The following is a 12949-nucleotide window of genomic DNA, read 5'->3' on the forward strand; positions in this document are numbered from 1 at the left end:
GAGTATCCTGATACAAATATTCAAGTATTATATTAAAGACAGTTATTGAATGAGACGATCAACACACATGTTTCACTCTTTTTTTTCAAAGTTTAAATTTGTGATAATAAAAGAAGGATAATATTTTTTATTCATGCCTATTACTCCCTCCATCTCTGAATATAATATTATTTTTCTATTTTTTTTTTTCCTTTTTATAAGACTATTGTGAACTTGTATTTAGCATTAATTATTTTTAACCCAAATACCCTTAATTACTTTACAATAATGTTATGAACTAAAAGAGTCTTATATATAAGACTTGAGGGAGTATATAAATTGACCCCTCCAAATTATGAAATTAATAAAAAATTAATATAATTTTTTATATAATCCTAAGAATTTATTCCTTCAAATTTATCAATGCATCTTACAAGTACTATCTACTCCCTTCATTTCAAGTTATATGATATTTTTAGAGAAAAAATGTGCTCTGAAATATGTCATTTTATAAAATCAATGTTGTATTAAGTACTTTTTTCCAAGACTATCCTAATCAATACTTAGTGTGAGTAGTGTATATGAAGAATAAAAGAGTCATTAATTAGAAAGATAAAACATATATTACGAAGTTACCTAGTGTTTTAATAGAAATTCAACAAATTAATTGTATATAATACATGTGCCAAAATCTTAAAACGTCGTATAATCTAGAAGAAACTATTTTTCAATTGAATGATAAGTTACTATAACAATCTTAAATTAAATTGATTACTACAAAGAGATTCATAGGTCTTTTTTTCTTCAAATTTTCTTTGCTAAAATAAAGGTTGCTGATCACAATATTGATTTGTTACAAGCTGATATATTTTTTTACTTCATTGAAAAGAAAACATAACATCACTAGAACCTAACATGACATCAACTACAAACTAATGGAAATTTAATTGCATTTGTTATTGCTTAAGCTCCCTGGTTCTAATTTCATTTTGATATCTATGTCAATCATTTATCAATTCCATGCCAATGATATCTAGCCTTCATATGCAGCAGTTTGTCCATTCTTGTTCTGAGTTGGACAAAATTCAGCTTCAGCAGTTCTAGCTTCCTCTCTGAACTTCTTGTATATATCACCTTTATAGAACTCTCTAGTCCTTAACACCAGGATGAGAGACACAAGTGCCCCAAACAAGCTAACTGCAGTGATTATAATGAAAGCCATTTTGTAACACTCACTCCCATTGCAATTCAACTCCTCCCCAGGCCTCCTCTTTAGTCCTAATGCTGCCATTTGCCTAGTGGCTTCCTTGTCATACAAATACCCTGCAAGCCTTACACTGAAAAGGTATGACCCAATTGGACTTGCCACTGACCCAACATTGTACAAAGTTGAGTAAAATTTAAGACCAAAAAGTTCAGATATGATGGTAAATAGTAGTGGCCAGTTAGCCCCAAAGCAGAACCCAATTATAATTGAGGCCGCATAGAGACCATTTGGGACATCGAAAGCAATTAGAAGGTAACCAGCACAAGGTAATACAAGAATTAATGTGAATATCATAGGCCTAGGGACTTTGAATTTTGCTATGATAATTTCTGAGACCACTCCCTGTACAATCTTACCCATATAGATCCAAATGGCCATAAGGGACACAAATGTGGTTATACTATGTGCCGAATACCCTAAAGATGTGCCAATCTGGCTTAAGTTATTTGACACAGTGAGGGTACCACCAAGTCCACAAATTGTGGCTAAGAAAAGAATCACCATGTCAAGGCTGAAAAGGGCTTGAAGTATTGTGTAATCATCACCTCTACTTGGTGGCCTGAACATGCTTTTCCAACAGGAAGCTTGCTTTTGTGGAGCCTGTGTAGACTTCTCCAGATTTGGCATCTCTGTGGTTATATTCAAAGCCTTAAGAGGGTTTTCACTGTTGATATGTTCTTGTTTCCTCTTCCATATCTTTTTTTCTTCAACCATAACAACAGCAAGTGGCAGGATGAGCAAGAGAAGCATAAGACTAGTAGTGATATAATACTCACTCTTTGTAAAGGTGAAACGTTTTTGCAATATGATCACCACCATGAGGAACCCTGCAAGGACAAGAGTGGTGTAGAGGAAATTATAGAAAGCCTTGGAATCATTTGGCTGTTGAACTCCCCTGTGGTGCCTGATAACTGGTAAGAAAACGAAAGTTACAGCAGTTGGTAGCCATGCCATGAGCAAAATTAGAAACTTGGAATCATTTCCATAGAAGGCATAGTATATCTGAGTGATGATAGCTGCACTCAAGCCAAGATACCCACTCAAGAGGCCAATTACAATGCCCCTTGTGCCAGGGAAGTTCTTTACACTGGTGACAATGACTCCAGTGTTGGTGGAACAGTGAGAATTGGCTCCAATGAAGATGTACAAGCACATGTTCCAAACTTGGGGCTTAGCAATTTTTCTGGCCACTGCAAGCCAAATTATGAAATACCCAAAAAAATTGAGAACCCCACCAATTGTTAGGACCACCCAAGGGGGTGTTACCTCGTTGATTAGGCCTGAAATGATGCCTATGTTGGACCCCAAGTCTTTGAAGAAGCTTAAGAAATTGAGGGTGGATTGGTCATACCCCAAAACTGACTTGATATCCCTTGAGTAAAGACTAAACATGTAGCTTGCTCCTGACACTGACATGATCATGAATGAGGAGAACTCCATGAACCAACAACCGGTAAGGACTTGGAGGGTGAAGCCTTTGGTGTTTCTCAAACAACTTCCAACGTTTTCTACACCATGCGGTTTTGAAGATGCCATCTTTCTCACTCCTAGTTTTCAGCAAATAGCTAATGAGCTGAAAATTAAAATTGAGTGTTTCTCTGGTGGTTGGAGCAAAAGAAGAAAAGAGATGGCTGGATTTTGGATAATTGTGGGTGAGAATATATATACACGAGTTTGAAATTATAAGAATTTTCCAAATTTTTTTGCTTAAGAAAATTTTGAGGCTGAAAAGTTCATCATCTCCAAAAAAAAATTCTTACACTGGTACTAACATAACATAGTACTAATGTTGGGGGTTACCCCAAAAATTGTGGTAGCCACCAAAATGTGTGTTTCTTTCTTCCTTGCTCAAACAGTGGGGTCTAAGCTGAAAATTATGTGGTGTTGGAATGGCTTCTACAATATCAAGTTTTCACCACGGTAATAATATTAGTAAAATATTTATATATATTTTTTGGTATAAAGGAAAAAAAAATAAACAAAGAGCACACTTCATGCTTATCACCTGTGCAGTCCCAGTGTCTTATCTGTCAAAAAATGGTGCAACTTGGTCCATTCAGATGGTTTATTACATAATTGTCAGTCGAGGTCAAAATAATTTAAAAAAACTAAAAATTATTGCAATGATTATCAACATTTAAAATTTAATTAAATTTTATTGAAGGCCGGTATTAAAAATATAAAAAAAATTGTACCTAAATTTTAACTTCTTTACTGAAAAAAATTCTAACTTGTTCTCTAATCAAGCATTAATTGTGTTAGGATTGGTAATAGAGATAAAGCATCCAAAAACCACTAATTGGCTCTTTGATATGAATTTTCCAACCACTGCAAACGCTCTTTGAAAACGTTAATTGATGTTGAAAGGCATTTTGTTTTATACACAAACAAACATTTTTTCATTTCACTGGAAATCTAGCAAGACATTATGGAACTTGGTAAGAAATAAGGGGACTAAACATATATGAAGCCACCCTACCTAAACAGCATATCATCAACTCCATTAGTTTGTCTTGTAGCAAACTCACACTAAAACCATAATTTATTAGTCCCAAGCTTGTATACTACTAAAATAATAGGTTTTAACAACGCTCTCTTAACATTGGTTATGATGCAAATCAATGTTACAAAATACGCAGTGGCATTTTTGTAAATACAATGTCATTGTTAACATCGGTTTTAGAAAAATTGATGTTAACAGGGCAATGTTAACATTGGTTATTTAAAAATCGATGTTGTCAAAGCACTCACAACATTGGTTTTTAAAAAAATCGATGTTAACATGACGATTTTAAGATCGATTATTTAAAAACCGATATTGCCTAAGCACTCGCAACATCATTTTTTTTAAAAATCAATCTTTCTTTTGTTATTCATTGTTCACCAAAATCAGTTTTTAAGAACTGGTGATGTTTATTTCTATATTAAAATCACTATCACCCTCCCTCTCTCTCCACTTTTCTCCTCTATTCTTCTTCTCATCCTCCTGAAACACATTCCCCTTTTCTCTTCTTCTCGCCATGCACCAAAAATGTCATTCAACAGCAAACTGGCGGAACAACTTCTTAGATCCGAGGATGTTCTTGGAGTGTACAAGGACACAATGTATCAGTTGCACACCACGTGCATTCCTAAGTTTCCAGTGTTAGAAAAGGAAACAGGGCTTTGGCAGGGTCACATCGCACAGGATCTCAACTAGGCATCCAATGGCGTCATTGTGGTCCTCGACACCTTAGTGTAGCCAGAATTGTCGAGTTTCGACGATGTTCGAATGCCGAAGATTCCAACTCAGTCGCATAGTGAGTGCAAGACAGGTCCACATTTCTCCCCCAAAATGTGTAACAAGAAACTCATCGACACTCTCAAGAGCATGGGTGAATGACGAGGTTTTAGTGTTGACGTCGCCACTCTCAAGGTAGAGCTGGAGGTGGTTGTGGAGTCACCCTAGAGGCACGCTCTGAATGAGCCTTCCACGAGAGGTAGAAAGGTTGTGTACACAATCTTGTTTTGGTTTTTTTCATTATCTAACTTGAAGTGGGACCCATCTTTGGTTTCCACCAATAAAAATTGGTTTTCCAATGTGATCGAGGCCATACCCGAATCAAATAAACATGAAAATGCAGTAACTAGGAAGTGATCCTAGGTCGTTTCCCAACGAGCAGTGACAAGCCAAATGTTCATAATATACTTGCAGTAACAGTAACGATGGGGGGGGGGGGGTTGGTTGTTTGGTAATTAAAGAGCAGAACAAATAAAATGGAATACGAAACTACTAATATTAAAAACGGGTTGTTTCCTCTGATTCAGAAGCCACTCTCTTATCCTGGGTTATGGAGAATTCGTCCCTAACAGTCAACCACTTAATCCAACCCTATTTCAATTTACTAAGCGAAAATCAACTTAGGGTTTTCAATACGTGATTAGGCACCACATACACCAGTTAGCCCTTCGTCCATTAAGCATGAACGCAAGTTAGGCTCAGAGGCAATTAATCGAACACGAAGCGTGCACTGATTAATATTCACGAAATTTGGGATAACTGGTGAAGGGAAAACTGCCAGGAAACCACATTACAAACGAAACCTCAAAGAGAGTTGGGCTTCGTCCTCAAAAGGAAACAACACCAGAAAATCTAGCCTTCCATGGATTTAAACAGAAAACGCAAATGAAACATGAAGCAGAAACGTAAATGAACAAGAACGTAAATGAACAGAAACGTAAATGAACAGAAACGTAAATGAAAGTAGATGAAGAAGCAAGAATGAACTCGTAATTAGAAACAGAAAACGGAAATTTGCATTAAGAACGAAAACTGTAACAAGGGAACAGAAAAACGTGAAAACCTAAAACCAAAGCTCTGAATAATGAAAATAGCATAGCAGAATAGAATGCCCTGCACGAATCCCAAGGCAGCTATTTAAAAAGAGTCACTCAAAGTCACTGGGCCCTATTACAATACTCTGGCCCAAAACGAAATAAACATTGAACAACATAAAATAAAATTGCGAAATTTCCTAATTAGAAATTAACTAAGGTAAGCGCTGCTTTATTTGCCCTCTTCAAGTCCACAACCAAAATCCGGATTAAGCCCAATGTTTCATTAATTCCTGAAATTAGATTAAAAACATCAAATTAGCTAAATGAGCCCAAATAATAAAACTGCCTAATTAATTGACAATTAAGACCAATCAATAATTAAAATGGTGCAAAAAGGGTTTAGAAAATAGAAGAAAATGATGGCACATCAAAACCCCCCATACTTAGCCTTTTGCACTCCTGGGCAAAATGAAACAAAGAACAAAATCCAAGGATATCAAAGGAAGACAAACAAAAACATTCACATATTTCTCAATGAACATCAAGGAATGAAAGGAATGGGTAACATCTAACATAAGGAGATCCAAAAAGTCAAGACATTCATGAAAATCATCCAAGCAACCCAATCATGGCAAAATAGTAAATCAGCTCAAGAATGAAAAGTGATAAAGCCTCACAAGATATACACTCTATCTCTCAAGTGTCTAGGCTACTATTTACCCTCAAAGCACCCATGAAAGCAAACACCACATAAACTTGGCAAGATTCTAAAATTGACAATCAACCCATAAACACAAGCACATGAGGATCAAAAGGTCTTTTAAGGTTGTAATGGGGCCAAGGACAAGGTATGGAGAAATATGGAATAAGTGGCTAAATCCCAAAGGAATAGAGGAGCAAAGGGGAATAAGTGCATATTAAGAAAAAAAATAAGAAAATAAAAAGAAGTAAAGATAAAAATTAAACATGAAGAGTAGAACCAAGAGTTTCATCATTCTTGTGCCATTTAAGATCTTATTCACTCAACTTTATTGCTTTTCTTTTTCTTTTTTCGATTTTTTTTTTTCGAATTTTTTTTTTTTTTTTTACTCTTTAGCCTTTGAGAAACAACATTTCATTCAGCATGTCCAACATTTAACCAATACACAATGTACATCAAGTATGGCCCAAAATACATCATGAAGCATAGCCAACAAAACAAGTTGTCCAATGAAACAAAAACCCCCCACACTTATTCCCAAAACAATTCCAAAGCTCCAAAATTCCTTAAGGATATGGTAATATCATGGTTTTTTCACTTAAGGCTTGTAGTGAGCTTCAAAACAAGGAAAGGGAAACAAGGCTCAAAAGGGCTATCAAAGGAATTAATTCAAGGTAAGTCCATTTGGCTAGAAGCTTATAAGAACAAAATTGCCTTAATCATTTCCAAATATGTATGTGAATTAGGACGCATCAACAAGAATCAAGCCAAGGCTATTGTGCAAGCAATCAATGGGGCAAAACACACCAAATGATTATAATGATGGATGGCTCAAATTCTCACAAAGGTAAAATCATCACTTTCAAATTGAGCTTTCAAAACTATCATGACATGTAGAGAAGAATCAAGGATTTCAAGTCACAAAATGTCAAGAACTTTTATTTTCAAAACAATTACCCATTTCTTGAACATATCCTATAATTCAAAGAAAAACATGCAAAGTCGTACGTGCACACGAAATTGACCCAAAATATTAAACTGAAAATCCGACGAAACTAACAACATTAACAAATTAACACAACTAACAAATTAACAAAACCAACAAAACTAGCAAAACCAAAGAACACTCCCCCACCATACTTAAACAACACATTGTCCTCAATGTAGCACAATTAAAAGATTAAAAACAATTAAATCATCAAAGAGAATCGGACAAGTGTAATAAAAGCAAAGAAGGAGATAGGAAAAGAAAAACTCCCTAAGTCATGGTGGAGGAAGAGTAGGGTGGAGTAAGGAAGTCTCTTCCACCACTACGTCCACTAAAGAAGGGTTCGTGAGGAATGGCTTAAGTCGATGTCCGTTGACTTTGAAGCTCTTGTTTGTGGAGTCGCTTTTGATCTCAACTGTACCATAAGGAAAAACATTAGTAACAACAAAAGGACCAATCCACTTAGACCTCAACTTACCACTCATGAGTCCAAGCCTAGAATTATACAATAACACTTTTTGCCCAACCACGAAGTCTTTTTTAACTATCATGCTATCATGGAACTTCTTGGTCTTTTCTTTGTAGAACTTGGCATTCTCGTAGGCTTCTAGGCGGATTTCATCTAACTCACTCAGTTGCAACTTCCTTTCCTCGTCAGCTTGATCCATAGAGAAGTTGCAAGTCTTCACTGCCCAGTATGCTTTGTGCTCAATTTCCACTGGAAGATGACATGCCTTTCCAAAGACAACCCGATAAGGAGACATTCCTATGGGTGCTTTGTAGGCAGTCCGATGTGCCCAGAGAGCATCATCAAGCCTGGTACTCCAATCTTTCCTGCTTGGCTACACAATCTTCTCTAGAATTCTCTTGATTTCCCTGTTAGAAATTTCTGTCTGACCATTGGTCTGGGGGTGGTATGGTGTGGATACCCTGTGTACCACCCCGTACTTTTTAAGCAGGGAATGCATTGTCCTGTTGCAAAAATGGGTTCCTTGATCACTAACAATTGCTTTAGGTACTCCAAACCTGCAAAACAGATTAGACCTGACAAAGTCTGCGACAACTTTAGCATCATTAGTTCTAGTGGGCTTGGCTTCCACCCATTTTGAAACATAGTCAACTGCAAGGAGAATGTAAACATAACCAAAAAAGACAGGAAAAGGACCCATGAAATCTATACCCCAGACATCAAACACCTCACAGAATAGCATAGGTTGCTGAGGCATTTGTTGTCGCCATGTAAGTGTATTTCCTGCTCTCTGACACTGCTCACAAGTGCTGCAGATCTTCCACGCATCTTTAAAGATGGTGGGCCAATAAAAACCACAATCAAACACTTTGCGAGCTGTCCTTTGAACACCCAGATGACCTCCCGGTGCGGAAGAATGACAGAACTGCAGGACTGAGTCAGTCTCATGATCTGGAATGCACCGTCTAATGACCTGATCACTGCACAATTTCCACAAGTAGGGGTCATCCCAAATAAAATGCTTAGCATCACTTTTAATCTTATCTTTTTGGGCCTTAGATGCTAAGGGAGGAAAAACAGAGGCAACTAAATAATTGACAATGTTAGCAAACCAGGGAGTAGAAAGAGAGTCAGAAATACTATACAATATATACAAATGATCATCCGGGAAATCATCCCGAATAGGTGAATCTGCATCAGAGACACGTTCGATCCGACTCAAATGATCAGCAACTAGATTTTGTGCTCCGCTCCTATCACGGATCTCCAAGTCAAACTCTTGGAGCCAGAGCATCCATCGGATCAACCTAGGCTTAGAATCAGCCTTCTTCAACAAGTACTTTAGAGCTGCATGGTCAGTATAAACAATAATGCGAGTACCAAGCAAATAAGATTGAAATTTTTCAAGAGCAAAAACTATGGCTAGAAGCTCTTTCTCAGTAGTAGTATAATTTGCTTGGGCAGCATCTAAAGTCCTAGAAGCATAATATATCACCCTGGGAAATTTATCAATTTTCTGAGCAAGGACAGCCCCCAATGCATAATTTGATGCATCACACATAAGCTCAAAAGGGGCTATCCAATCGGGTGCCTGGATGATGGGGGTGGTAGTCAACGCTCTTTTGAGGCAATCAAAAGCCTCTTTGCATCTGTCATTAAAGTCAAACTCCACCTCCTTTTGCAACAAGTTGGACAGTGGAAGGGCTACTTTGCTAAAATCTCTTATAAAGTGTCTGTAGAATCCTGCATGACCAAGAAAAGATCGCACCTCTCGCACACAAGAGGGGTAAGGCAATTGTGAAATAACAAAAATTTTTGCAGGATCTACTTCAATACCCTTATTGGAAATAATGTGGCCTAAAACTATACCTTGCTCAACCATAAAATGACATTTTTCAAAATTTAGAACAAGGTTAGTTTCAATGCATCTATTCAAAACTTTTTCCAAACTATTCAAACAACCATCAAAAGAGGATCCATATACAGTGAAATCATCCATAAACACCTCTATGCAATTTTCTAAAAAATCACTGAAAATACTAATCATGCACCGTTGGAAGGTACCAGGGGCATTGCACAGGCCGAAAGGCATCCTCCTATAGGCAAAAGTGCTGAAGGGGCAGGTGAATGTGGTCTTTTCCTGATCCTCAGGAGCAATAGTAATTTGCATATAACCAGAAAAACCATCAAGGAAACAGTAGTGGGATTTACCTGCCAGGCGTTCAAGCATCTGGTCAATGAATGGCAGGGGAAAATGGTCCTTTTTGGTAACCTGGTTCAGCCTCCTATAGTCAATGCAGACTCTCCAACTGTTCTGCACCCGAGTAGGAATCAGCTGCTCCTTCTCATTTCTGATCACTGTGAGGCCAGTCTTTTTCGGGACTACCTGGACGGGACTCACCCATTGGTTGTCAGAGATAGGATAAATGATTCCAGCTTGCAAAAGCTTGGTTATCTCCTTCTTCACTACATCAAGAATCACCGAGTTGAGTCTTCTCTGTGGCTGTCTTACTGGTTTAGCTCCATCCTCTAAATTTATTCGATGCATACATGTGGATGGGCTAATACTAGGAATGTCCGCCAGGGTCCAGCCTATAGCCTTCTTATGCTTCTTGAGAACTGACAACAACTTCTCCTCTTGCTCATCAGCAAGGGAGGCAGATATAATCACTGGAAAACTCTTGCTATCATCCAAGTAAGCATATTTTAAATTTGATGGCAGAGGCTTCAATTCTGGTGTGGTCGGCTGGACAGTGGTAGAAGGAGATGGTTTCTCAGCCTTTACCTCATAAAGAAAGTCAGAGGTATGTGTACTTCCTAAAGCATGGTTAGTCCTATCTGACTCTATAAAATCAATCTCAAGAGGTAAAACACCACCACCAGGCATGCAATCAATATCACTCTCAGATTCACTCTCAGCATCAAATTTAGACATATGATCAAGTACAATTTCAGACTCAATGCATGAAGAGTGAGAGGCATGCAGATTAGAATAAAGATCAGTCATGTATTCATCAACAACATGGTCAATTATTTCAGCACGAAATATAGAAAGATCTTCAGATGGGTATTTCATAGCATCCAGAATATTAAAATGAACAGTTATATCACCAAACTTCATGGACAGTGTGCCTGTATAAACATCTATCTTAGTTCTAGCAGTTTTCATAAAGGGTCTGCCTAGAATGATGAGAACTGATCCTTGAGAAAATCCATCTTCCATATTCAAGATATAAAAATCAACAGGGAAAATCAGTTCACCAACTCTAACTAAGACATCTTCTATGAAACCAACAGGGTAGGCAACACTTCTATTAGCTAAATGAATTACCACATCAGTTGACTGCAAGGGACCTAGAGATAGAGAATTAAAAATAGACAGAGGCATAACACTAACAGAAGCTCCTAAATCTAGCATGGCATTGTCAAACTTACTATTCCCTATAATACAAGGTATGCTGAATGTACCTGGATCTTTGCATTTTTCAGGAATTTGAGGAACAGATTTACCAATCAATGCGGAGACATTTCTGCCCATGCTAATCCGTTCACTTCCTTTAAGCTTCCGCTTATTTGTGCACAGCTCCTTCAAGAATTTGGCATATCTTGGAATTTGCTTTATTGCATCCAACAGAGGTATGTTTACCTCTACTTTTCTAAACGTTTCCAAGATCTCTTTCTCTGCCTCTTCCATTTTTTTGTTGGAAACTGTTCTTGGAGGGAATGGAAGAGGGGAAATGTGCTGCTTCTGCAAATCAGAATTACCTGTGGAAGAAGATTCACCTGCACATAAATTGTTAGGTAGATTTTTGTCATCACCTTTTTCTGGAATAGAGTGAAGTTTGGCAGGTTCATTTGTAGATGAGGAAGGTGCTACGGGTTGAGGTCCTTGACACTGCTTTCCCGACCTCAATGAAATGGCACTGACATTTTTGGGATTTTGGACAGCTTGAGAAGGCAGCTTGTCAGAATTCTGGGACTGTTGTTGATTCAATTGGGTAGCTAATTGTCCCATCTGATTGGTTAAGCTCTGAATGGAGGCTCTGATCTCTTGTTGAAACTGCATGTTCTGCATAGTCATTTGCCTCACAAGTTCTTCGAGGGAAGGTTGTGGAGGGGCCTCAACTGTTGGCTGTTTCTGGAGTTGTTGCTATTGTTGGATTGGTGGAGGAATGTATGGTCTGCTTGGGCCAGCAGCATTTTGGAAGGAAGGAGCAGGCTGCTGTTGTTGTTGCCGAGGGCTGGACCATCTGAGGTTAGGGTGATTCCTCCATCCAGGGTTGTATCTGTTGCTGGAAAGGTCATAATTGCTCTGCTGTGGTTGATTTTGCTGCTGAGGTTGAGGAGGTCTATTGTAAATATTTGCAGCATAAGCTTAAGGCTGCTCAATTGCTCCAGGTTGCTGCATGGAAGGGCAAAGGTCTGTATGGTGGTCAGCAGAGGAGCACAAACCACAAACCCTTGCGACAGGTACAGATTTCTGATTCAAGGCCATCTGGGTTACCAAGTTAACCAATGCATCCAGTTTGCCTTCAAGCTTCTTAGTTTCAGATGATGCAGATGGGTTTGTAGCTACCTCATGCACTCTTCTAATGACTATGGCATCATTTCTGGCGCTAAACTGCTGAGAGTTGGAAGCCATCTTCTCAATTAAATTTCTAGCTTCAGCAGGAGTCATGTCTCCAAGGGCTCCACCACTGGCAGCATCTATCATACTTCTCTCCATATTACTGAGTCCTTCATAAAAATATTGGAGAAGAAGTTGTTTTGAAATCTGATGGTGGGGGCAACTGGCACATAGTTTCTTAAATCTCTCCCAGTACTCATACAGACTCTCTCCACTGAGTTGTCTAATACCTGAGATATCCTTCTTGATGGCTGTAGTCCTGGAAGCAGGGAAAATTTTTTCTAAGAATACTCTCTTAAGGTCATCCCAACTCGTGATGGACCTTGGAGCAAGGTAATACAGCCAGTCCTTTGCCACTCCCTCTAATGAATGAGGAAAAGCCTTCAGAAATATGTGATCTTCTTGGACATCTGGGGGTTTCATGGTGGAGCAGACAATGTGAAATTCTTTCAAATGTTTGTGTGGGTCTTCACCTGCAAGGCCATGAAACTTTGGAAGCAAATGAATCAGTCCAGTTTTAAGAACATATGGGACATCCTCATCAGGGTATTGGATGCACAAGCTTTCGTAGGTGAAATCAGGTGCAGCCATTTCCCTTAGAG

General features: G+C 38.2%; 1 protein-coding gene and 1 non-coding gene across 2 annotated transcripts; one reads left to right on the forward strand and one right to left on the reverse strand.

Moving 5' to 3' along the window:
* Positions 1–768: 768 nt before the first annotated feature.
* LOC114391541 lies at positions 769–3079 on the reverse strand. The gene has a single exon (XM_028352539.1). It carries the CDS (start codon positions 2780–2782, stop codon positions 1013–1015), a length of 1770 nt encoding a protein of 589 aa, XP_028208340.1. The 5' UTR covers positions 2783–3079; the 3' UTR covers positions 769–1012.
* A 9413-nt stretch (positions 3080–12492) lies between these two features.
* LOC114404773 lies at positions 12493–12599 on the forward strand. Its single transcript, XR_003665147.1, has one exon. It is a non-coding gene; the product is annotated as a small nucleolar RNA R71 (small nucleolar RNA).
* Positions 12600–12949: the final 350 nt, after the last annotated feature.

This window comes from Glycine soja, chromosome 2 (genome assembly GCF_004193775.1).
Source record: "Glycine soja cultivar W05 chromosome 2, ASM419377v2, whole genome shotgun sequence".
Lineage (NCBI taxonomy): Eukaryota > Viridiplantae > Streptophyta > Magnoliopsida > Fabales > Fabaceae > Glycine > Glycine soja.